We start from the raw sequence: 26,904 nt of genomic DNA, 5'->3' as shown, positions 1-26,904 counted from the left end.
CAGATCGATCCCACCCCGAGCAAGGCCCTTAACCCCCCAGCCCCAGAGGTGCTGCACACCGGCGCCTTGCACTGTGATCCCCAAGCTTGCTCTCACCTGTCTGCGCGTCTCATCTAAAAGCATGATGGGGTCGGCGAACACGAGAATTTCCCCACGGGGCTTAATAAGGCATCGCTGTTTTGTTTAGACCAGTTTTAGATCCATTCTCACACCTAGGAGTTCTTCTGTAGTGTAAGTGTGGATGCCAGTGTTAAAGTCGATCCTGAGGCTGCCCAGCCTCTAGATGCCTGAACGGCAAGCTTCTGTGAGGGAGGGGGGGGATTGCTGCCAGGATCCCTGGAATGTCGCTAAGGCAGAAGACAGCCTGTCTCCTCTCTCCAGCATAATGTGGCTGTACTGGGATGGGGAGGAGTGTGTTAAAACCAGAATGCAGCAAAATGGGCTGTTAAAGGAACAGCGTGCAGAGTGTGGGTGGGCTAAATCTGCTTATATTCACCCCCCCCCCACCACACATCCTGCTGAAAATGTGGAATTTACCATTTTCTGCTCTATTTCAAGAGCTCGATAAGGCCCAGCTGAGTCTTTCTGCATGTGTCTGATTGTGTTTGTCCCCACGAGGCGCTAAAACCTGCATAACCAGTCACTGCGGCCATCGATGTCCCCAACAAGCCTAAAAGTGCAACAACGTCTTTTTTTATTTCTATTCATTTATACTGGCTCAGGGTTACAGATCGTTAATTATAGCGAAATGCGAGGATGTTCTTACAAGCTGTACCAGTCAGTGCCCTCTTATGCATATACATGTGGGGTATACTCCCACCTGGTGGTCACGGGAGGAATTGCATATGGCCTGTGGATGACTAGCAGCGATGGAGAGGGATGTCTAGTGACACTCTTGTTTTTTTTAATTAATCCAGGGAAGAGAGGAGTCAGTGGAGGGCCAGAGAAAGAGAGAGGGAAGAGAAAGCGTGCGAGGTTTACACTAACACAGTGTTCTTTGTACCCTTACGCTATGCACTGTGACTCGGAAAAGGACTCAGCCATGTGTATAAGACTCACACGTGTGCATTATACATGCTACAATCACATGTACACTTTCAACCACCACCACCTCTGCAGGTTACGTAACTACTCTTGAACTCAGCGGTGATGTGCAAGTGGATCCATATCAGCTCCCACCTCCACACCTCCCTCTTCCTCCTCTTTCCATCCCCCCCCCCCCCCTTTTAATTGGCCCTCTCTGAGGGGCGGCGGTACTATTGGCTCAGCCATCGGCGGGGGCTGGCATGTGCGTGCGCTGGAAGGGCTCGTGCCTCGGTTTCGCGATGCTCGTCACGCGTCGCCTCTCGCCGTCCCTTCGCCACTCGTTGCCGCCAGATGAACGAGCGAGAGCGTGAATCTTCCTCCGGGGTAGCGGGCGGAACCCTGCAGATCCCCTGCGCCCGCATCGGCCCTAACGACCGGGATGCGTCTGCTTGACGGCGAGCGGGGACCACGCTGGCGCGCGTCCCTCAGCGCCTTGGATGCGGTCACTGTAGGACATCCCATCTCACGCCTACGCGCTAATTATAACCGCTCGCTGGTGCGTCGTCACAAGCTTCCACCGCGGATTCCCTGGAAAAGGCCTTTATCCTGAGAGCATGCTGCCCCCACAAACTGGTGTCTTGTCGATTAATCTGGTCACAGCCCACCTCCGCCTCTTCTCCACCCCTGTTCTCAGGTTACCATCTAACATAATTCCACCGGGCAGAGTCGGCCCTGTAGCAGGCCCTGTCTTCTTGTGCAACAGCCCCACCTGCCAACCTGCTACTGAAGGTTCCTCCTGGATGAATAATTAATAATGATGCATTCATAACAGCGCTCCATCTGTGCCGCACTTCTGAGTGCTGTGACCTGCAAACTACCCTAGTCTGCTTCTTTCTTACTTCATTTAACCAACCCCCCCCCCACACACACACACACACACACACAAACACCTTCTGGCTGTCTCTGAACTCATGCTTAATGATTAAAAGCACTTTCCTCTACAATTTTGATGACTCGGTGGGATTCCGCCCGGGATCGACTTGGAGATGTAGGACGGTGTTCAGCGGAAGGCAGCGTTTCAGACGAGATCCGAATTCTGAAACGGAAGACGGTGACGGTGGTGTCTAATTGATCGTCTTTACTAAGTCACAGCATCTTTCTCTGGTTCCTGAAGAGGACTTACTCCCGAATATGATTTAGATGTCATTTACATACCATGTGACCTAATCCGTCTCTTTCTGATTGGATACCTGCCATCGTCTGACATCTCGGCGAATCCCCCTTACTCACGCACTCCTGGCCATCAGTCGGCGTGATCATTCTTACAACGCGTGTAACCCCTTCAACCTTTTCCTTCTTTTTAAAGCATTATTTTTAAACGAAACCCCAACAGAATGACAGGTACAAACAGCCAGATGAATTTCTCCTAATTAGGCTCCTGTATATCTCGTTTTTTCGCCTGGGATCGAAGCCCAGGTGAGAATTGAGTGATTCATATTTTCAGCGTGATTTTGCCAACCACTCGCAGCCTAAACGAAGGGGGCCCGACAGACAAGAAACGACCTGTGGAGAACCTGCAGTGTGGGGGACCACAGGCAGGGGGCGCTGTTGTCCTTCCGCTGCCTCGGGTAATGGAACTGCCACTTTCCCTGGAGTGACGAGCAGCATGTAGATTGAGGATGGAGGTATGGTGGGCGATTTCTGACCCCTGTTGGTTACTCATGTATGACCTCCAACAGGAGAATTCAGAGGTTACTGCTGTGATATTTTACTCATATTCTGCCAAGTTACACCTGATTATAAAGCTAATTCCATTACATTGAATTAATAATATTATAATTCAGTTCATGATAAATTACCTGGAGTATTTATGAATCAGACATCAGAAGCTGATGCCAGCTGGTGTGTGGGGTCCCGGGACTGTTTCCAGACCCCCATTAGCTCATTCCTTTGGTGTCATTAGGCTTCTGTGTCTGAAATGTTCCCTCGGTGGTCCAGGCCGGTCCTCTCCTGCCGGCTGTCACGCAAAGGCCATTTGCTCCAGGCCCATGCTGAGTTTTAGGTGTCACTGGACTTTTCGACCGCGTCTGAATGAAGGACTCCCTCGTTTACATCGGTGCCATGCTCAGGAAGTGGGTCAGGTCCCGGCCGCAGGCAAACGCAAGCTTTACACCCAGCCGGGGATTCTGGACCCGTTTGTCTCGCGCGCATGTACAGTCAGTGAAACAGCCAGAAAAATTATGCTGGCTTTTTTTTCCCTGACATCACATTAAGACGGAGGTGATGGTGATTGCTTTGATTAAAAGTGATGTTTGTGAGTCATCATGAGGAGGCTGTGTCTGTGACCAGAAGGTTGCTGGTTCAAATCCCTGCATTGGCAAAATTATGTTGTTATTGGGCCCTTAAGTAAGGCCCTTAATTCCCAGTTGCTCCAAAGACCAACTGGCCATGCGTTCTCAAAAATGCATGCTGCTTTGCAACAAAGCATCTGCTAAGCAACATTTCCTGGACTTGACCTAGTAACCAACTAGGAAAGAGTTAAGGCCCTCACCATCTAGTGCTCCTTCCGCATGTATAACTCCACTGGGTCGTCACTATATGCTAACAGCACAACATGAAAATATCTGTATAACTATAGAGTAAATATCAGTGATCCAACAGCTGATGTTGAAATAGGTGGATTAGGGGACAGGCGTGGGATAGAGATATTTTCAGGACATGGGTATTCACACAGGGGCGGATGGGCAGGTCCCGAGGCAGCAGGCTGCGTTTAGTCATGGTTTGGGTCGGTCCCTGGCTGAATGCACCACCAGTTCAATCTCGACCAAGATGCCTGCAGCATACAGAGGTGCATTGAGATGAACTACAGACCCATTGAATGAACCAAATTCATATGTGATCGATGAACCAAATACATATGTAATTGATGAACAGAATGTACAGGTAATTAAAATTAGCTGAATACGCATGAGGGTGGAAAGAAGCTGGCAGTCGAGGAAGCCGAGGCTTCATGCGGTTCTGTCCTCCTGGGGGGGGGGGGGGGGACTGTGTATAGAGTTTCTAAATATAGGAGGATGACTATGGAGGGAAGGCAAGCCTGAAAAGATGCTGTGTGTCTGTTTCTGATGAGCCGGACCGACGTGATGGGTCTGGGCTATTTTTACTCCCCACATCCTTTGTCCGCTCCCTTCTCCAGCACTGACAAATTAACCATCTTAACGAGCAGCTTTAATTAGTCTGACTGCCGACGGAAGAGGAGGGGCTGCATGGGAGAAGTCGGTGGGGTGACGTGACGAGAAAGTCGGTTTTATTTTTGGTCACTCCGCCCCAGGAAGTGATTGGAAAGGAGATTGATGAGTAGTGTGTGTGTGTGGGGGGGGCAGTATGGGGATAATGCGATAAAAACCTGTTATTTTGGTGTTGTGGGGGGTCACCTTTTTAGTCCCCACCAAAGGGAAAACTCAGTTCTATAAAAATCTGTGACTGCATTCATTGCATTCACTGAAAGCAACCCAAAAGCCTTGTATTTGTTTGGTTACCGTGCTGTCATGCACACGTGAGTGAATGATCACATGACCCGTGTCAATGAACTGGTCTTCCCCCTCGACACACAGAATTCTGGGAAGCGATATATTCGGACACCAGCTCCATTAATCACATCTGTTATTCCAATTTCTCCGGTTTAAAAATGCCTTCATTTTCTAATTTTCTCGCCATGTAAACATTTCCCGTGAATGTGTGCGCGCTGTTCCCCGAGACTGCGCCTCATCAACACGACCACGACCCCCGAAGTGGGAGTAATTGTCTCACTAATTATATGGGTATTAGAAAAGAATACGCTTTGTTCCTTGTTGCTGTGAGAAGTAAGATCCCCGCAAGTTGGCAGCTGATTTCGAGAGGATTTCAGGGATTTCGAAGGTGGAGCACACATAGGTTTGTAATTGTAATAGTCTTTGTGGGGACTCTCCATTCATTTCTATGGGGAAAACTCTAAACCCAACATGACGACCTTAACCCCCCCCCCCACCCAGCCCTAACCTTAACCATAAGTAACCAAACAAAATACGAGACTTTTGGCATCTTTAATTTTTTTGAGTTCATTCACAGATCTTTGCGGGGACCTCAAGAATGGTCCCCGCAATGTCAAAATAACAGGTTTTTATTACATTGAGAGGGAGGGTGTTTCCTCCAGGGCCAGAGATCTTTGGTTCTGGTGACATCTGGAGCTTCTAATTGAGCCTGATACCGCCGGTGATTTAACAATCTGTCCTAATCAGTTAGGTAAGCGCCATCTGGACTGGAGAGCATGATCTTATTGGGCTTCTCAGACTGAATCGATGTCCTCTGGCGGGATAAATAAGACATGTCATTGTGAGGTGGGTAGGGGACCCTGGGGGAGGGAGGACGTCTGTGGGGCGGAGTGGATCAGGGAAGATGCTCCGTCTGGTGGAGACCTGGAGCAATATGGGCGAGGGAGGGGGAAGCTTCTCAAAGGTCAGATTCACTCAGAAGTGTAGATCGTTCTAGAAAACGGGTAAGGTTTGCGGTTCCTCCTAACCAAGACTGAGGAGCCTTGAGGTCATTCTGGATGGGATGGTCCAAGGAAGGCGCCACTGAATGAGCACCGGGCAGATCAGTGAGGTGCATCCGTCAGTGAAATCCAGATGGCGTGGGACCTTCTGAAGTTCTTCGTGAACCTAGAAACACAGCAGGAACTCAGTTCTGGACCTGCAGATAGTTCCCGTGTATTCTTCAGCAGATCGCGTAGGACCTGGTGAAGCAGGAATGAGCCTGGATGTGTATGTGGAAGAGGTTGGCGTCTGGTGTGGCTCCCTGGGGGGGCGGGGTGCCAGGGGGGTCCACACCGCTGTGGCAACAAGCCCCGAAACACCTGATGAAAAGGATCATGGGATTTCTTGCAGTGGGGTGGTGAAGAACAATGTGGCATCATGCTAGCGGGCCCCCCCTCTCCCTCCCTCCATCTTCCACCCTCATTCCCCTCCTCTATCCCACTCTCATCATCTCCGGCACTCCCGACACGCGTGTTACAGGGTGTTAGGCAGGGGCCCATGGCAGCGATGGTGACGTCAGGTCACCTCCTTCCCGGCGACTGGTCGTACGCTTAGGATTAATGTCGGCACAGTACTGCAGAAGATTAACACATAGAATCTTCCAGACAGACATTAAGGGTCCACCTGGAAACCGAGGATGACTCATAAAACGTGTCAACATTTGGTCCCGTTCTATGGACAGTATACGGCAGTGGGTTATGTAATGTATGTATCAGTAACAAACCATTTGGATAATGTCCTCCTCAGTGATGTTGTATCGTACGATGTAGGCTTTTGACAATCACTATGGAAATCCTGGTTGCCATGGAAACAGGTTCCCCAGAGAACCTAGCAGCTGTTGCTATGGAGTAGTCATGGCAACGAGCAGTCAGGGGAGTAGAATGTAGCGGGGGGGGGGGGGGGGGAACAACGGATCGCACCGCAGTAAAAAAAAACAAAAAAATGAGGTCTTTTTTTAAGTTGAGAAATGTAAACTTACGTAAGGGTCAGCTAGGGACAGGCTCCTTCCGAAGCTGGGAGCAGGACGTGCCCTTGGCTTGTGGTACTGGGGGAGTTGGCTTGATTTTACACAAAGTGCTTCCTAACCCCTAATCAAAAGGGGGCGGGGGGGCAACACACCCACCCGAACCAGAGCTCTGAAGGTTGGGGGCAGCGGTTTTACGCAGCTGATGCCAGCTTGGGTGCGGTTTAGTCTATGTAGTGATGTAGCTGGGGGGGGAGAGTGGGTTAAAATGAGGAGGGAATCGAAGAAGCTGCCGATGGACCATGAGTGGAGGAGGATAGATCTCCCCCCCCCCCCCATAAACCCCCTGCTGTAATTTCTATTCCGTCTCCTCCTACACATACAAAGACATGCTCTCTCTGTGTGAGCCCCTGCCAGTCGCCGTGACACTGCAGTACCAGCAGGGGGCAACCTCTGCCCCCCACCTCCCGAACCACCGTCCCTGTGTCCTGGAAAGACACCACAGGCAATGCGCGTTTGTGTGTGTGGAGAGGGAGCCGATTACATAACTAGGCTGGAGCTGATCCAGGGCTATGTGCCTGAACTGTTTGACTGCCTCTCTTTTTTTGGGGGTAGGGGGGGGGGGTTGTTCTGGATTGTGCCAAACAGTGATAGATAATGAGGCTTCACCGACAAAACAGTAAATTTCTGCCTTTTCTCTTCTCTGTAGCCTAAGACTTTATAAAGCGAAGTTCTCTTGACAGCTTGGCGTTCTCGGGTTTTTTATGCCGAAGAGCTCATTGAATTTCTCCTAGCGGGAAACTTTTTAAAGGTGATAATTAGGTTGTGTCTCTTTTTTAGGAATGCTGTAATCTGTTCCTCATGTTTAATTTGATTTGCATTGCTGAACATCCCCCGAGCTGCAGCTGGTGACTTATAAGCAACACAAATGCACATCTGACCAGGTGACACAGACCTGACCAGGTGACACAGACCTGGCCAGGTGACACAGACCTGACCAGGTGACACAGACCTGTAAACAACACAAACACAGACCTGGCCAAGTGACACAGACCTGGCCAAGTGACACAGACCTGACCAGGTGACACAGACCTGTAAACAACACAAACACAGACTTGGCCAAGTGACACAGACCTGGCCAGGTGACACAGACCTGACCCGGTGACACAGACCTGACCCGGTGACACAGACCTGACCAGGTGACACAGACCTGTAAACAACACAAACACAGACCTGGCCAAGTGACACAGACCTGACCAGGTGACACAGACCTGACCAGGTGACACAGACCTGACCCGGTGACACAGACCTGACCAGGTGACACAGACCTGTAAACAACACAAACACAGACCTGGCCAAGTGACACAGACCTGACCCGGTGACACAGACCTGGCCCGGTGACACAGACCTGACCAGGTGACACAGACCTGTAAACAACACAAACACAGACCTGACCAGGTGACACAGACCTATAAACAACACAAACACACACCTGGCCAAATGAGGACAGCTGATGATATTTATATGTTGAGCACATACTTATATACTCTGCTGGAAGAGTTGAGGTAGGTTGTTGTATTTTATTTTGTCAGAAATAAAACACAACAAAACAAAAAAACGACAGGCAGCAGGGTGGTGAAATGCATTATTCAAGCCAGCTGGGTTGGGAGGCCCCAGTGACAGCAGCCAACCGGGGCTTATTGACAGGTGATGGCCAGCTGGAGGCGCTGTGGACAAAGAGCTGAACCCATCAGCCAATTAAAATCCTTGGAGGGGAACACTCTGTTACCTCTGCCAATGGCAGAAAGGGGACTAAATGGGAATGAGTGCAGCAGGAAGCCCATGGATACAGATGGATGCCATCTTCCTCCGTAATGTGGCTAGCATGTTGGATTCAGACAGGGGGAGTCTGAGAGGAGCCGCATTGGTTTGAGACGGTGCTGCTGCAAAAAAAAAACATGCGCAACTTTGGTTGCAGACGGAAGCGGGAGTTTTGTGCCCTTTGTGAGTTGGAGACCGGAAACATCTTTAAGCTACACGTCAGGCCTGCACTCCACATTGCACAGAAATTCTTCATTTAGGGTTTTGAATCCTGAGGGGAGGAGCTTGTCCAGGCCATGTGACCAAGATTGTCTGCACTGATTGGTTCTGGTGGCCGCTCGTTTTCAGTGCGTGTCACACATTGGTGTGTTCTGCCTTTGCTTATTGTAAGTGACCCAGCTGACACCAGCCCCAAGACCCTCGGCCACCTCCTGTCCTCCTTTCGTCCTTGAGGCACTGATCCAGAGTTAAATTTTGCCTGCTTTCCAAGTCAAACCCTTACTGTTTGTGACTGCGTTTGCATTGTGTGAGTGCTGCCCAACACCTGTCCACGCCCCCTCCTCTACTGTCCTTGAAAAGGTTTATTATTTAAAAGGCCCACGATCCCCTGCCAGGTCTCTGTGTCACGTGGTTGCACTGGCCGACCCGATTCGAGACCCTCGCTGCACGCAGTTTATGGTTCCGTGCCCCGCGATGTCGGTGGCCGTGGAAACTGCACTGGACGGCAGAGAATGCAGGCTGTGCCTCATGAGCTGCAGAATTTCGTGACTGAACTCTAATGGCCCTGTGTTTCCTGACAAGACTGCATCATTAAGGGCTGTGCCATTAATGACATATGTGCTACGTGCATGTCTGTATGTGTCACCATCAGAGTTAAAACATTTCCCATAATGCGCTGGAGCGTTTATGCATCATGGTGTCTGTTCTGCCCATATTTCTGAAATTACAGGTTCGTGACTCCAAAATGATCTGGTCCCCTCTCTCTGAAGCTTTCATTCGGTATATATCTCCTGCCCCCCACACCTTTCTCTCTCTCCAGGCCAATTCCCCTCCAGTGGTTGTCAACACGGAGACACTCGATGGCTCCCCCTACGTAAGTTAACAGCTTGTTTTATCTCAGCTCTCCAGCCAACCTGCCGGGGTCTTTGTCACTCTCCCTCTCAGTGTTCTGTTACCCCTGTTACTGTTGCTCTCTCTCCCACTCCGTTTTGTATTTTTTCTTAGTTATGCCTCAGGTTTCTCCCTCTTAGTGTCCTGTTACCCTTGTAGCTGGTCTCTCTCCCTCTCATTGTCCTGTTACCCTTGTAGCTGGTCTGTCTCCCTCTCATTGTCCTGTTACCCTTGTAGCTGGTCTCTCTCCCTCTCAGTGTCCTGTTGCCCTTGTAGCTGGTCTGTCTCCCTCTCATTGTCCTGTTACCCTTGTAGCTGGTCTGTCTCCCTCTCATTGTCCTGTTACCCTTGTAGCTGGTCTCTCTCCCTCTCAGTGTCCTGTTACCCTTGTAGCTGGTCTCTCTCCCTCTCATTGTCCTGTTACCCTTGTAGCTGGTCTCTCTCCCTCTCAGTATCCTGTTACCCCTGTCGTTGGTCTCTCTCCCTCTCAGTGTCCTGTTACCCCTGTCTTGGTCTGTCTCCCTCTCAATGTTCTGTTACCCTTGTAGCTGGTCTCTCTCATTCTCAGTGTCCTGTTACCCCTGTCGCTGGTCTCTCGCCCTCTCAGTGTCCTGTTACCCCTGTCTTGGTCTGTCTCCCTCTCAGTGTTCTGTTACTCCTGTCACTGGTCTCTCTTCCTCTCAGTGATCTGTTACTCCTGTCGCTGGTCTCTCTCCCTCTCAGTGTTCTGTTACCCCAATCGTTGGTCTCTCTCCCTCTCAGTGTCCTGTTACCCCTGTCGCTGGTCTCTCTCCCTCTCAGTGTTCTGTTATCCCTGTCGCTGGTATCTCTCCCTCTCAGTGTTCTGTTACCCCAATCGTTGGTCTCTCTCCCTCTCAGTGTTCCGTTACCCCAGTAGTTGGTCTCGCTCCCTCTCAGTATTCTGTTTCCCCCCTGGCATTCTTGACTCCCACCATTTTACCTGCTCACCCTGTCCTCACTCCTCTTTCTTCTCTTCATTTCTCATTCCATTTCAATTCCTCATTTGATTGCCTCCCCTCACCAGCAGACACCCCATCTGCTCACTGCCCCCCCATGCTGTCGTGTCCCCCCCCCTTCACGCGAGACATGTCTGTTCATACCCACAAGTGCCCCGTGTTCTGCGTCTGACTCTCCATGTTCCGACGTTAATACCCCCCCACTGATTTCCAGTATGTTCCAGTATCCCCCCCCCTCCTCCCCCATTGATTTGCAGTATGTTATAGCAAGTGCACCATTGTACCTCAGAATGTTCCAGTACACACAAACCTCTATGTGTCAACAAGCTCAGACATATGTTGCACATAAGACATGCTGTGTACTATCGCCTTGCTCATTAATATTTTATTTCTGAAAAAATATATTGAAAATGAAGCTTTGGTACGGATACTACGTTTACTTAAATAAGTCTTTTAAGATATATTCCACTTTATCTGGTAGTAGATTTTGCTTTACAACTCTCTGTTTTGTGTTTCTTTTCATCTCTGATAAGACTTAAAGGGTCTTTTTCAGCACAATGTGCACTAAACATTGTGACATTATACCGTCTTGTTATACCAGTTTATAGGAGAACAAATGTAATGACTAAAACAGCTTATTATTATCCAAAGTATATTAATGATTGCTTATTTAGTAACAGCATATATTTGTACATAAATAAAAGGAAATATAAATATTATGAAATATAAACAAACAGGTGACACTGGAACACGGTTTCGGCTAAGTGGGGTGAATCGGCGCCCTCTGCAGGGTCACGCGGGTCTCGATGGGCTTCCTGCTGGTTTCCACTATGTAAAGGTCTGTGCACATGCAAAAAATGCTTTGTCTGAAGGCATGGATCTTATGCTGCCCCCAGGTGAACGGGACCGATGGGGAAATGGAGTATGAGGAGATCACACTGGAGAGGGTAAGGCAGCCCATGGCAGGCGTACTGGCAGTGCCTCAAAATCCCACCGTAGCATGACTTGCACAAATGGAACCCAAACCCACCCGGCGTTTAGCCGTGTATTTGCGGGACTGCGGGTGTGGGTGTCAGGCACCCCTCATGGGGATGGGTGGTTCCCTGATTTAGAAACCCTTTAGCTCAGCACAACCCGAGGGCCCGTCTCATTTTTCATAGAGCCAAGAACCTACCGGAACCATGATAATATTTTTATCTGCTGAGTGGTGGCAGATTGAGGCAGAGTACCAGTAGGTAATGAGGTTAATGATTGTACACATCAGCTGCGCTGCTGTCTAGGGAACTGCAGTAGCGTTCCTCAGCACTAAGTCACGGTCTGTTTGTCACCTGATTTTTTAGCAGTTTGGGGATCTAAATCCTGATGTGCAACTGTGTGTGTGTGTGTGTGCCTGCACATGATGTGTGGGTTTGTATTTACCACATTGCGGGGACCAAATACTTTTTAGCTTAGGGTTATACCCATAGAGATGGATGGAGAGTCCCCATAATGATGTGAACTCCACATGTGTACATGTGTTGGTTTCTAGGGTAACTCGGGCCTGGGCTTCAGCATTGCCGGGGGGACGGATAACCCACATGTTGGGGACGACCCCAGCATCTTCATCACCAAAATCATCCCGGGGGGTGCAGCCGCTCAGGACGGCAGACTCAGGTGGGTGCAATTTTCCTCCTCTCATTCCCCGTCTCCATAGCAACACATGCTGTATCGCACCAGTAGGTTGTTGGTTCAGAGCCCAGGAAGGCAGCTGCCAAGCCTTTAATTGGTTTAATCCCACTGTGTGAAACCCATCCTGCTCTTTTATACATCACGACACACGAAAACATCTCCTAAACAGAAAAACTGTCTTCTGTGTCTCTCTGAGTCCGTTATGCCACATTTATCTGCGGAGTGTGCTGCCATGTGTAGATCATCCCCTGCCCAGGTGTGAGACTAATGTTTCACTGTAAAATGCCATCCGATCATTTATTCAAGGGGCTTTCACACATTCTGATTGGTGCTGTGAGCTGATGGCTCCCTCCCAACAGACATCTGCACAGGGGACTGTCAGGACGTGCATCCGCTGTGGGGTTTTGAACATAAACCCTGCTTGGCCCACTGGTGCTGTTCTCTATGCCCTAGCAGCCCTGGAGGTTTTAGCCTGGTTACCCGTGGTGATAACTAGTAAATGGCTAAAGCTGGTGAGTAAATCTGGGAAACCAGTACCAGCGATCGTTTCTGTTTTGGTAGAACGGAGGTTGCCCCCCCCGCCCCCCCCCCCCGTTGTGTTGCCAGAATGGGCCTCCAGAACCTCCACCCCCCACCTTCATTAGGGCGAGCGGTGGCAGCCGGGAATTCAGATGTTTTCACATCTCCGGAGTTTCACATCTCCGGAGACTTCTTTGAGACAGGATGCAGAGGTGACATAGCCCCAGGGGATTATGGGTACTGTAAAGCCGAGGTGTGCGTTCAGAGCTGATCTGGGGGGCATCGGTCTCTTATTTACCTCCTTAACATATTTCCCACCCTCTTTTCGTAAACTGGGCACTGTCCACTGTGGTATCAAAGCTCCTTTCTCCCCCCGACCTCCTCTGAACGGGCCGGGAAGGTGACACACGCCCTTCGGGACCCATTATGTCGCCACACTCCTGTGACGCTGACACACAGCTACAGCCCCGGCGCTGGGTTATGAGAATCAATTAACAAAAATGCCACGCGATGTTAAATCGCGAGGCCATGGTATTCCTGACTGTGCTTGCGCCGTTGCTGCGGTCACAGCTCTGTACGTCAGTGACTCCGCTCGCCGCGTTTACAGGACCGGTCCCCCCTGTTGATACGCGAATTCAGAGCCGAGGGGGTCTTACTGAAAGGTGAACCAGAGCTGCTTCGTTAAAGGGGCAGACCCACTGACCCTAAAGCGCCGCGCTTCATTACACAGCACTGCAACTTTAAATGCTGGGACTCACCGACATGTCTCAGAAAAGACGCTGAACCCAAGATGGCCAACCGGGCCGAAGGCGGGACAGTGAAATGCACGCCTCCTCCTGTCCCCACAGTGTCAACGACAGCATCCTGTTCGTGAACGATGCCGACGTGCGGGAGGTGACACACAGCCAGGCCGTGGAAGCCCTGAAGGAGGCCGGCGCCATCGTCAGGCTCTACGTGATGCGAAGGAAACCGTGCTCCGAGAAGGTCACCGAGATCAAGCTCATCAAGGGGCCCAAAGGTAACAGAAGCTCGTGGGGTCAGATCCCTAGTGGGGTTAGGCTGTTTCACCCTTTTTCATGCAATAGGGCATTTCTGCTATACCCTTGTTCCAGCAGTAGTACATTTCCTCTGTACTCTTGTTCATATAGTAGGGCATTTCTGTTGTACCTTTGTTCACACAGTAAGGCATTTCTGTTGTACCGTTCCACCTACAATGGGAAACTTCCGTCATACCCTTGTTCCTGCCATAAGGCATTTCCGCTGTACCCATGTTCATATAGTAGGACATTTCTGTTGTACCCTTGTTCATACAGTAAGACATTTCTGTTGTACCCTTGTTCATACAATGGGAAACTTCCACCATACCCTTGTGTCTGCCATAGGACATTTTCGCTGTACCCATGTTCTGACAATAAGGGCACTTCTGTTGTGCCCTTGCTCCCACAATAGGGCATTTCTACTGTACCCTTGTTGCTACAAGAAGGCACTTCTGTTGTACCCTTGTTATTACAAGAATTTCTGCTGTACCCTTGTTCTGACAATACAGCCAGTTCTGCTGTATCTTTGTTCCTACAGTAGGGCAATTCTGTTGTATCCTTGTTCCTGCAGCTGCCGAAGTTTGTGAAATTTGGGTAGAGGTGTCTGCTTACTAAATAAGCGAAGTTTGCGTGTCTTCCGTTTAATCAGTAAATCATTAAGAGACCATGTCATGCAGTGCAGTGACGAATCGATGGGCTGTCCGTCCCCAACGATGACGCTGATGGATCTGGGTTTGCCCGCAGGCCTGGGGTTCAGTATAGCAGGCGGCGTGGGCAACCAGCATATCCCCGGCGACAACAGCATCTACGTCACCAAGATCATTGAGGGCGGGGCCGCGCACAAGGACGGCCGGCTGCAGATCGGGGACAAGATTCTGGCCGTGAGTTGATTCCCCCATGCGTACAGGGACATCGCCAATGGGTCGTGTACCACACATGCATGCAGGAGACGGGATGGGTTAGTGTCATTTACAGGAAGTATTATTAGACATGTTTAGCTGTGTAAAGTCACTGCACACAGTAAAGCCACCTGCAAATTAAACACACAATTGACACGTACGCACTAAGACACCATGCCCCTCCCCCCGTACAGCAGGGCGGCGCCGTTCCTCACATCTTCCCTAGCTGCCTTAGCTGTATTAAGATTAGTCTGATCTGCCGGGACCAAAAGCATTTTCACCAGCATCACAAAAATATGCTCAGCGGGGACTGAAAGACACTAAATGTCTGGCTGCGTAGAATGTGCACGGTTTGCTGGAGCGACAGCACCCCCTGATGTCCATGTAGGGAATTGCAGCTGGGCTGCCATTTGTAACTAACAGCTGTGCGACAGAGTCGACTATATCGTTTCCATTCCGAAGATCTCGACTTGAGAGCAAGGGGTATCCAGGCAGGTATGAGCGACGCGCGCCTGAAGCTCGGGGATCTCTGTGCTGCCCCCTGCAGGTGAACAATGTGTGCCTGGAGGACGTGATGCACGAGGACGCGGTGGGGGCGCTGAAGAACACGGCGGAGGTGGTGTACCTGCGGATAGCCAAGCCCAGCTCGCTGTACCTGACCAACTCCTACAACCCCCCCGACATAACCAGCTGTGAGTCACGGCCCGCCCGCTCACGCGTGTGCATGCCTGCCCGTGTGTCAGCGTGCGGCCTCCTAATCTCCCCCCCCCCCTGCTCCTGCACCTCTCAGCATACTCCCCACATCTGGACAACGAGGTGGGCCACTCCAGCTACCTGGGCTCGGAGTACCCGCAAGCCCTGACCCCCACATCCCCGAGCAGGTACTCGCCTGTCATGAAGAGCATGCTGGGAGAAGACGAGATCCCCAGGCAAGTCTCTCTCCGCCGCGCACCCCCGCCCCCCCATCGCTCTCCTGTTCCTCCTCATCCTATCCCCCTTTCCTGTTGTTACTCCCATAGTGTTGCACACTGAACAAATGAACGTCCTGCGACAAATCAGAACATTAACAATAAGCGTCTGGGTGGATGGATGTATGGATGTGATTCACCTGTCAGCCACAGTTTACTCCCTCCTCTATTTCACACCCTTCCACGGGGACCTGTTTCCATCACCCCCCCCCATTATCACACCCATAATCCCCGGCGTGCCTGCTGAACCGGCCCGGTCTGCCTGCAGGGATCCCCGCAGAGTGCTGATCCACCGCGGCTCCACCGGCCTCGGCTTCAACATCGTGGGCGGCGAGGACGGCGAGGGCATCTTCATCTCCTTCATCCTGGCTGGGGGGCCCGCCGACCTGAGCGGGGAGCTGCGCAAGGGGGACCAGATCCTGAGTGTGAGTAAGCCCCCCCCCTCCCAGTCTCCCTCCCTCATTCACTGGCAGCTTCAGGCTATATTACCTGTCCTTCACCTCCATACCCGCCTCTGGGCTACGGCCTCCATCTTTTGCACGGTCTCTCCCTCTTTCTCTCTCTCTCTCTCTCTCCTTTGCCCCAATTCTCCAGTGTCTGCTCTTATCCCTCCATCTCTTTTTCAATTTGTTCCACTTGATTACCCCCCCGCCCCCACTGCCGTACATCCTGGGGTCTTTCACTGGCCCAATAGGGACCCAGACCTAATGTGGGCGATGTGTCATGAAGGGGTCCCTTCCTGCGAGTCCTCCCTCCCTCTCTCCCTCTCTCTCGCCCCCACGTCTCCCTGTTCACCTCACTGCCGCTCTGCTGACGTTCGCATCAAGAATAACATGACGTCCCGCCAGTGAAATCCAGATCAGTATAGCAGTAGGGCCCCAGCATAAAATCAAGGGCAAAAATTCACTGGCACGCAACATGAAAATAATATCTTGCTCAAGCCCGGCTTACTGACACCTAGCTGTCATTAGCACTGCGTCCACAGGTGGCAGCAGTGAGCACATAGGAGAGTAGCCAGAGGCAGCTGAGGCTGAGATCAGCTGCAGGATGCTGCAGTACACACACGGCCCAGGTGGGCGGCAGCGCGGGATTGAGGTGTGTTCCAGCGGTGGGGGTAGATGGCTGTTGTGATTGGTTGAGGCCCCGAGATAGGAGGGCAGACACATTAGATCCACCCTGATGCCTGTGATCCTCGCTCCATACCTGTCGGGGTAATTCTGACTCGGTGTGGGTCATACTGACTGCTACAATATGCCCCCCCCCCCAAGGTAAATGGCGTGGACCTGCGCACGGCCACACACGAGCAGGCGGCAGCAGCACTGAAGAACGCCGGGCAGACTGTCACCATCATCGCACAATACAGACCGGAGGGTGAGTGCAGTGCAGCACAGTACAGACCAGGGAGCATGGTGCAGTACAGACCAGGGGGCACGGTGCAGTACAGACCTTGGAGTATGGTGCAGTACAGACCAGGGGGCACGGTGCAGTACAGACCTTGGAGTATGGTGCAGTACAGACCAGGGGGCACGGTGCAGTACAGACCTTGGAGTATGGTGCAGTACAGACCAGGGGGTACGTCGCAGTACAGACCAGGGGGTACAGTGCAGCACCACACAGAGGCTGTCTGTGATACAGTAGAGACTAGTGGGTAAGCTTAGTACAGTACAGACCAGGGAGTATGATGCAGTACCACAGAAAGGCTGTGTGTGATATAGGACAGAGTAGTGGGTGAGTACAGTACAGAGCAGGGCGTATGGTACAGTGCACACCAGAATAAATGGTACTTTACAGCCCAGGGATTATGGAGTGCGTGTGGTCTGTGTTTGTTACATCTCCTGACTGGGATGCGTGTGGTCTGTGCTTGTTACATCTCCTGACTGGGATGCGTGTGGTCTGTGTTTGTTACATCTCCTGACTGGGATGGGTGTGGTCTGTGTTTGTTACATCTCCTGACTGGGATGCGTGTGGTCTGTGTTTGTTACATCTCCTGACTGGAGTGCGTGTGGTCTGTGTTTGTTACATCTCCTGACTGGAGTGCGTGTGGTCTGTGTTTGTTACATCTCCTGACTGGAGTGCGTGTGGTCTGTGTTTGTTACATCTCCTGACTGGGATGCGTGTGGTCTGTGTTTGTTACATCTCCTGACTGGAGTGCGTGTGGTCTGTGTTTGTTACATCTCCTGACTGGAGTGCGTGTGGTCTGTGTTTGTTACATCTCCTGACTGGAGTGCGTGTGGTCTGTGTTTGTTACATCTCCTGACTGGGATGCGTGTGGTCTGTGTTTGTTACATCTCCTGACTGGGATGCGCGTAACGCCTCTCTTCAGAGTACAGCCGCTTCGAGGCAAAGATCCATGACCTGAGAGAACAGCTATTGAACAGTGGGATGGGCTCAGGAACGACCACGCTGAGGAGCAACACCAAGAGGGGCTTCTACATCAGGTACCTGAGGGTTTGTCTCTTTGACCAACACACCAGTATATGACCTTCAAGAGCGTCAATAAGGAAATTTGCTGTATTAAAGGTCATTAAAGTAGTTAAGAGTACAGACTTGTAACCTGGAGAGTCCAGCCTCAGAAGGTCTCTGCTGTTGTACAGTAGGGTATGGTACTTGGCCATATAAACACATACACACACACACACACACACATACACACACACACATGCACACACACACACATACACACACACACACACGCACACACAATGCAAGTAGTTCTAGATACAAATCTGTAACCAAAAAACACAATGAACCTGGGGTGTAGCGAAAAATTCTAGACCCCTTAACAAAATGTCACCTTGGGCCCATCTGCCCATTAAAATTCATAATTTTACATATTCAAAGGCCCCTTTTAAGTGTTGGGCCCCCTGGGTCCGCCAGGGTATCCATGCCCCTATTGCACCCCTAACAGGTCACCCAGGGACATGTGACACTGTAGCAAGCAGTGATAATGTTCGTCTCCCTCTCCTCCTGCTTGTATAAATATGGTGACTCACATGTTGGCTTCCCTTCTCCCTGTCAGGGCCTTGTTTGACTATGACAAGACGGCCGACTGCGGCTTCCTCAGCCAGGCGGTAGGCTTCCACTTTGGCGAGATCCTGCACGTGCTCGACTGCGGGGACGAGGAGTGGTGGCAAGCACGGCGCGTCAGCGCCCAGGGGGAGGCTGACGAAGTTGGCTTCATACCCAGCAAGAGGAGGTCTGCCTTTTGCTTGTGTGCTCTGCTTGTCTGCCAGTCTGCCTGTCAGTGATCAGGGCTTTCTATCAGAGTCAGTTTGTCTTCCCATGCGTTTTCCTGGTAGTCTGTGTTAGGCAGTTTCAGTCTCTGTCTACCTGTCAGTTTGTATGACTGTTTATTTGTCTTCCTGATAGTCTACGTCAGGGAGTTTCAGTCACTAGGTCTGCCTGTCAGGGTGTATAACTGTTTATTTGTCTTCCTGGTAGTCTGTGTCAGGCAGTTTCAGTCTGTCAGTTTGTACCCCAGTTTATTTGTCTGCTTGGTAGTTTGTGTCAGGCAGTTTCAGTTTCTGTCTGTCAGTTTTTTTTTTACCACTCGTTATTTATCTTCCTCTCAGTCTGTGTCAGTCAGTATTTTGGCCTCTGTCTCTCTCTATTTATCTCTGTCATTGCATCAATCCGCTTGTCAGTCTATGTCATCTGACACCACCATCAGAAAACAATTACTCATGTCCCAAAAACCCCCTCTCTGTTTTCCCCTTTAGGGTAGAACGGAAAGAGTGGTCTCGGCTGAAGACAAAAGAAAGGGTGAGCATGACAGATGAGTTTCAGACATTCCAGAGGGCTTATATGACCTTCCCAGGGCCCCTGACCTCTGAGCGAAGGAGCAGGCGTCTCTGCGTTCGAAACACCCAGCCGGGAAGCGGCGAAGGAACATTCACTCTGCATTGCAACTTTTTCATTTATTTCCTGCAGCTATCTAATGTGTGTGTCTGTGTGCGAGTGAGTGAGATTGTGTGTGCGCACCTGCCCCCCTCTCTCTCACCCTCTCACTCCCTCTTTCCCGCTCTCTGCTGCACTCCCTTTCTCCGACGCAGGACCGCAGCCGAGACAGTATAGGCTCCTCTATAGGTAAGGTCCCGCCAGGAAAGTGCTGTGACATCATACCGACCAGCCTGACACTCACTGACAGCTCTTTTTTGGTGACGTTTCCTTTTTCAGGGAGAGAGGACACGGTGAAAAGCTATGAGACTGTCACGCAGGTAGAAGGTAACCGAAAGTGTTCAGTTCTGCTTGCGCCTCCCCCCCCCCCCCCCATCCACCTAGCCTCCCTGAAGTCTCACTACTCCCCTCATTTCTCAAGTTTAAACAGAAAAGGCGTTAATTACACCACTCTGAGGCCGCAGCTGACTGGATACAGAGTGCGTCATGTATAAAGCTGTTAGTTTATAAATCATGCCTTTTCTTGAAATGTCACTAATAAAGGATAATTATAGGCATAAAGTAGCCCGATGACAAATTTGTGGTTTCCTTTGTTGCTGGGCACAGCGCAGTGGGCGTGGCTTGGCTTATTTTCAGCCTACCTCCTTGTGTCCCAGTGCTTAGTTTCTCTTTCTTTGCCCCGCCCTCTTTACCCAGTTCATTATGCACGGCCAATCATCATCCTGGGCCCCACGAAGGACAGAGTGAACGACGACCTGTTATCCGAGTTCCCCGACAAGTTTGGCTCCTGTGTCCCCCGTAAGTACACATGGGACAAGGCACTGAAAGCACCTGAAAGCATGTTAGCTGGATTTAAGGGCGGGGGAGGGGTGGGTGGCATTGGAGGTTGCCGGGATTCATCCCCCAACCCTGGAAGTGTGAGGCTACAGTGGGACCCACTGAGCCACTTTGACACCCTAAGGGCAACATCTGGAATTATTTTATCATTATAAGGAATCATCATATATAAATATCCAATTTTTTATATTTAGTTGGGCATAATTTCCATTCAAGTGCAGCACCATCCATCTCTTGATCGTAACGGTTGTGCAGATTTAATTGGCTCACATGCTGACATCTGGTCCTGCCCCCCCCCCCAGACACCACACGGCCCAAGCGGGAGTACGAGGTGGACGGGCGGGACTACCACTTTGTGTCGTCGCGGGAGCAGATGGAGAAGGACATCCAGGGCCATCGCTTCATCGAGGCGGGCCAGTACAACAGCCACCTGTACGGCACCAGCGTGCAGAGCGTGCGGGAGGTGGCCGAGCAGGTGGGTGGGGCCGGGACGGGCAGGTGGCCAATCAGGTGGGCGGGGCTGGGGCAGGCAGGTGGCCAAGCAGGTGGGCGGGACCCGACGGACAGGTGGCCAATCAGGTGGGCAGGGCCGGGGCAGGCAGGTGGCCGAGCAGGTGGGCGGGACCCGACGGACAGGTGGCCAAGCAAGTGGGCGGAGCTGAAGGCAGACAGGTGGGCAGGCTGAGAGGTGGGCAGGGAGGTCGGAAGGTGGCTGAACAGGTAAGGTAAAAGAGCGGGGGGGAAATGGGAGGGGTGACAGGTTGCATAGAGGATGGGCATGTGAGCGGGGTAATCAAGTGCACGGGGCAGGTTCATGGTTGAGTGAGTTCAAGCAGGCTACAGCTTCTGCTGCGGGGGGGACAAGGAACTGGCTTAGCTAGAGAGTGGGGCCTGGGGGACATCAGGCATGACCTGTTCAGGGAGTGCTGCTGGCATTTCTGGCAAGACTATCCGATCTGAGTGGCACACCCCATGTTGTCTCCCTTGCCTGTGTGTCCGCTCACCCCCTGAGCAGCAGGGAAAGCACTGCATCTTGGACGTGTCGGCCAACGCTGTGAGGAGGCTGCAGGCCGCCCAGCTGCACCCCATCGCCGTCTTCATCCGGCCCAAGTCGCTGGAGAACGTCCTGTACGTAAAATGTATGCCGTCAGCCACCCTCTGCTGTAAATGGACCGCTCTGCCGCTCTGACAAACCCCCCCCCCACATCATACTGTCTCACAGAGAGATCAACCCTCGCCTGACTGAGGAGCAAGCTCGAAAAGCCTTTGACCGTGCCATCAAGCTGGAGCAAGACTTTATTGAATGTTTTTCAGGTGAGATGGCGCCACCTTGTGGCCTGGAGGGTGCATTGCACCCTTATCGCGGGACCACCATAAAACTTTGCGATATGTAGCTCTAATTTGTACTTAAAATACTTAATTTCTTAGCACGCACATTTTTCCCCACTGGAATATTAAAAATGCCCCATCCCACTCCTTACTGAGTCACTATCTCCTATTCACAGCCATCGTGGAGGGAGACAGCTTCGAGGAGGTCTACCACAAGGTCAAGACTGTAATCGAGGAGCAGTCTGGTCCCTACATCTGGGTTCCAGCTCGGGAGAGACTCTGAGACTCCGGCGCTTTGCCCCCTCCAGCCCAAACCGACGTCTGCACCCATGACTCGCCCATCTGTCCATCCCCACCCACGCTCTGAGAGAGAGACGGAGAGAGAGAGTGAGGTGCAGACAGACAGATACAGAGACAGACTGACAGAGACTGTCTAGCTGTGCAGTGCTCAGATCCCGCCCCAAAGAAAAGGGATACCGACAGAGTAATGGGTCGTGATCTTACACCCTTCTGGTGAGAAGGAGAAGGAAAATAAGCATTTAGGGCGTCGCGGGGACAGACACATAAGGTGGCTTCGACAGCCCTCATTCTCCTTCACTGTCCCTCCCTCTGTTCCCCCCCCCATCTTGTCTGTCCACACCTAGTGGATCACGCGTCCCCCACCCTCCCCGCCACCCCCTGGCGACGGGACAACCTGAGGCTCTGTGAACAGCTCCCCAAACGGTGACGCGGGATCCGATCGTGGACCGTGAATAATTATCATCATTAGATGAGCAATGGATTCAGGAAAAAAGAGAAAACAAAAATAGGGAACTGCCTGGGGGTGTGGGGGGCGAGGTTCTTAAAATTTAAGATCCTGGTCTCAGCCCAATGTGTGAATATTTAAAAACTCTGGTGATTGGGACCCAAGACTCAAAGGTGAAGAAAATGAGGGAAAAAGAGGAGGAGGAGAGATGGGGAGGGGGGCAAACGGGAGAATGATGGGCAAACAGTGATGTGTGTCAGTCAGGAGAGATCCGATAGGTGAGACTTACTCCTCCCAGCCAATCACTGGCCTCCTTGCAACACAAAAAAACGACCATGGCTTACTTTTCACTTAGAGAGCATCTGTGACTCAATGGGCAGTCCATAGCACTGGGGAAGGGGGCACTGATAACGCGGACATGGACCCGGTGATTTAGGGGCTCGCCATCCCCCAGCCGCCTCGCCCTCCAGCAGCATCCCGGACCTGGTCTGAGATCAGCCCCGGAGCCGACCGGCGCGTAACGGCTCCATTCCTCGCTCCCCCAAATCATCCTCCATGTTTATCTCTCACCTTCTCTCTCTCCCTCTTTCTTCTGGCCCTCCTTACATTAAGAAGAAAAAAAAAAACCGCTACGTAGAGACAACAAATTTAGATGAAACGACAGATATATGAATTAAATGATATCTATATTTTTAACGAGACTGACCGGCACAGGATTCCCAGTCCTGTGTAGCGACATCACATCGCCTTCATTCGATCATTTCGTTTTGGTTCTTTTCAATCGCGCCCGAGCCTCGATCAGACCCACGCCGGCGTTTGCCGCGGCGTTCCTCCAAGGTGTCTCTGGTCCCGAGCCGGTCCCAAGCTCCGGGCTGTCGCCATGACGATGGCCGTCTCGGAATGACAATGAGCCAGGTCGCACACTTCAGTGCCCTGAGGAGAGACCTTTATCATTTATTAGCATTTAATATTAAGATTGTATGAGTCTGAGCTCCCAGCTCTTACTAGCCGTCTTCACATCAATATGCACCAGATTATGAAAGTTTAATGAACGCTTGGTTTTAAAAAGGAAAGAATTTATGGAGAGGGTCTCAGCGGAGCTATGAGCCTAGTACTGGCTCCAGCTTGGCGTCGGTGCAGATCTCTACCCCCAGCACCGGCTGGTCGGCAGTTCGGCGCCGTGGCTAGAGAAACCTCAGTGCCACCCTGGTGGGGAGGGCGGATGCAATCACTAGAACACCACCATACCTCAAAGGGGGGGGGCTCTCTGTTCCTTGGCCAACATCGCCCCCAATCGCCATCACCCCCACCCACTTTAGCCCCATTTAAGCTCCACCACCCCCCTCCCATGCCATCAAAGACAAAACATCCCCCCCACCAGTCCTCCAGCCACAATGTCTGTATTAGGCTGGTGGCTGATGACTCACTCTTTCCCTTCCATGATTTGGCGAAGTTTCAGACTGTTAAGGAGGATCCCAGTCGCCTGGTGCGTGTAACTATGAAGGCAGTGTGTCTCTGGACACCCTGTAGGGAGAAAGCAAGGGTCATAGGTACCCCCACCCAACACCAAACACACACCTTCACGTAGGAACCAAGCTCCAAACCTCGACCAGGTTGTTCCAGACACGGAAGGAGGCGGTAGGGCGGGAAGAGAAATCGAGTGCCCTTAATGATGAAGCCAAGTCTGGAACCACAGCTCAATACGGACAGGAGGGGTGCCCGCTTCCACCGGGAATCGCCGGCAGTAATGGTGTCTGTGGGAGAACGACTGGAAGTCCTGCAGGAAAAGTGAGACGTGGACAAACATGAAGCCGCCCGTTTGAATCTCATCTCAGCGGAATGGCTCGCGGACGACGGCACCGGTTCGTTTACTGAGCAAATTTCTACAATAACATCTGAAACGCAGCCGTATCGTCACGTGCTCTGAAAATCGAACGCTGCTCTGATTACATTCATCTGTTCATCTGTCTATTTATTTATTTACGTTGAATTTACGCTACTCGGCGCTGGGTTCCAGACAGCGCGACAGTTAAACCTTATTTATTTCTCAGCCGTTTTTATTTATTCGCTCAGCTGCTTGACAGTATTTGGCCCACGCAGATGTAAGACTGTGCTAAACTTTGGGGGCTTGAACTCAACTAAAACGATGTTAATTGAAACCCGGAGCACATATTTCTGGATCTTTCCACAGGTTTACAGTCGCTGAGGCTCACTCCATTTACAGATGGCAACATCTGATCTGCGTTCGGTCACCAGAGCAGATAGTAGATTGTGTGGCCCATAGCCAAGTACCTGAGCTGGTGTGTATGTGTGTGTGAGTGTGTGTCTTTTATATGAATGTTTTAAGGGATACACATTTTTGTTCATCTCTCACACGAACAGTTTCACCCCTCCTTCCATGACGCTTCTGTGCACACACTCTCACACAGTGGAGTAACCATTTTAATTTGCAACCTGTTTATTTTATGACTTCAATAATTTGGTTGTTTATTCATCTCCGTTTCAGTTGTTCGTATCATATCAAATTCCTGACCGTAAAAAAAGTATCTACTAGTTTTTATTATAACAAATTAAAACTGACAAACTACAAGAAAAAAAGGAATATGATGCAGACAACCTATAGAAAGTGTATTTGAAATAATTTATTCTGCAAGAAAGAGATTTAATGATGATGACTTAAATGTTTTATTTCGACGGATCGCTTGTTGTAAATTAGCTACGAAGATAAATAAATGATATTTAAAAATATATCCTTGCAATCGCTTTTTTGTATCGTGGTCTGGGAAACTTTTCGTGCTCGCTGGAATACGCCAGCAAAGGTAGGTTTAGATTGAGCGCTGAATATTCATAGATTTGGTTGGTGTTACACAACATGACCACCAGAGGGGAGTCATACGCTTTGTAATCCATTTTTCGCTATAATTTATCAAGCACTTAAAGGGCGCTATTCCCTCTCACTCATTCCCTCTCATTTCCCGTTTCTGCGTTTTTCTTTTTGCTGATTCGAACTTTTTCTGACTTTAGGGAGATTTTCTAGTTTTAATTTCATCCCTTCTCCCTTTCTCTCTCCTGCTTTAATTCCAGCACCCTATTTCCCCGAGGAAGTTAAACAAAAGCTCTTCCTTTGATGACCTGTGGTAGGGAGGGGGCATGGCACCCATTTTTGTGTCTGCAGCCGTGTGTGTTTATGGAACACGCACTGGCACTAATGGTGGCCGACAGAACTCAGCAACAGAGCTTCAGAATGAAAAGAGTCAGCGCATGGCAACAGTGAGATTGACACTGCATATTGGCTGCTTCTGTGAGGGACACTACACAGTCACTGCAGTGCTGAGATAACAGTGGTAGTCTCAGAGTCATTGCAGTGCATTGGATGCAATGGGAATTACTGCACAGCAACAGTTGCAGAGTCACTGCAGTGATCCCATCACTGCATAGCAGCCATACAGTGACTGCATTGTGTGTGGGGGGGGTCACAGCAAGAATCACTGTACAGCTGCCATCTCAGAGTCACTGCAATGCAAGAGTCACAGTCAGATTCACTATGCAGTCATTGCAGTCCAGGGGTCACAGTGAGAATCACTCTGCAGTAACAGTCCCAGAGTCACTGCAGTACAAGAGTCAGAGTGAACATACATTCGCTGCAGTGCAGGGTTCACTAAGAATCACTGTGCAGTAGCAGTCTCAACATCACGGCAGTCCAGGGGGTCACAGACAGATTCCATATGCAGTTATTACAGTGCACGGGTCACAGTGAGAATCACTGTACAGCTGCATGCAGCCTCAGAGTCACTGCAATGCAGCAGGCCCTGCTGTTCTATAAGAGGGCAGGGGGCCGCCAACACCCGCCAACCACCTCACGTTTTTCATCACCCCGAAGCACGAGAGAAAGATGTTACAACAAGACACAGTGCAGTTAAAGCAACAGGCGAGCAGAGATGGGAGAGCCTAGGTGAAAATATGCTTTGACGGCCTGGAGGGAGACGCAGTGGAGGAAGGTGTGGGGGCAGGCATATATCTGCACTGTACTCACCCTTTGTATTTTTTTTTTCTTTGCATTTATCGGTCTCTCTTTCCCACAAGTCACAGCCAGAGAAACGCAGAGAATACCCAGGTTTGGATTTCACATGCTCAGGCACCGACACGCACACATCCACACTGTCGCTGCCTCACACTTTCTTACTCCCAGTTAAGTTTCTTTATTAAACATGCAAGCCAGCAGTTTTGTGGATCAGTGAAACGCTCCCGTATTTAAGCTGGATTCCTCACCCTGTCTCTGATACAGTTTCAGTCCCATGCGGAGAGCAGTATTAATCTAATCTAGATCTTGTCTGTCTGCAAACACACACAAGCACACACACACACACACTCATACACGTATATCGCAGAGCGTTCGGAGCACATTCCACAGGCCTGGGAATTCAATCAGCCTCCTCCTGCTCCTCCCCATACTCCACTGTCTCCCCTCTCACTCCCCATCCGTTTTCCTGCATCCTACTCCTCCTGATCCGGAATTTTGCACCAAATAGGCGAAAT

At 50.9% G+C, this 26,904-nt stretch overlaps 1 protein-coding gene across 8 annotated transcripts in view; it reads left to right on the top strand.

Annotated features, from left to right (window-relative positions):
• The window catches only part of LOC125721802 (disks large homolog 4), a 76,279-nt gene extending 51,163 nt beyond the window's left edge, over positions 1 to 25,116 (top strand). For 7 of the 8 annotated variants that reach the window (XM_048997897.1, XM_048997896.1, XM_048997898.1 and 4 more), the window contains 19 exons: positions 9,422 to 9,475; positions 11,366 to 11,416; positions 11,998 to 12,122; positions 13,505 to 13,674; positions 14,438 to 14,574; positions 15,140 to 15,284; positions 15,383 to 15,521; positions 15,829 to 15,985; positions 16,829 to 16,931; positions 17,884 to 17,998; positions 18,580 to 18,756; positions 19,280 to 19,322; positions 19,613 to 19,646; positions 19,737 to 19,784; positions 20,154 to 20,255; positions 20,597 to 20,769; positions 21,310 to 21,422; positions 21,517 to 21,608; positions 21,800 to 25,116. In XM_048997897.1, coding sequence (XP_048853854.1) covers positions 9,422 to 9,475; positions 11,366 to 11,416; positions 11,998 to 12,122; positions 13,505 to 13,674; positions 14,438 to 14,574; positions 15,140 to 15,284; positions 15,383 to 15,521; positions 15,829 to 15,985; positions 16,829 to 16,931; positions 17,884 to 17,998; positions 18,580 to 18,756; positions 19,280 to 19,322; positions 19,613 to 19,646; positions 19,737 to 19,784; positions 20,154 to 20,255; positions 20,597 to 20,769; positions 21,310 to 21,422; positions 21,517 to 21,608; positions 21,800 to 21,906 — 2,085 coding nt within the window. In that variant the 3' untranslated portion in view covers positions 21,907 to 25,116. The other variant, XM_048997901.1, reaches the window with a different exon arrangement.
• The last annotated feature ends 1,788 nt before the right edge of the window (positions 25,117 to 26,904 follow it).

This window comes from Brienomyrus brachyistius, unplaced genomic scaffold, assembly GCF_023856365.1.
Source record: "Brienomyrus brachyistius isolate T26 unplaced genomic scaffold, BBRACH_0.4 scaffold35, whole genome shotgun sequence".
Lineage (NCBI taxonomy): Eukaryota > Metazoa > Chordata > Actinopteri > Osteoglossiformes > Mormyridae > Brienomyrus > Brienomyrus brachyistius.
Note: the sequence above shows the minus strand (reverse complement) of the source record. Positions and strands in the feature narration are given on the sequence as shown.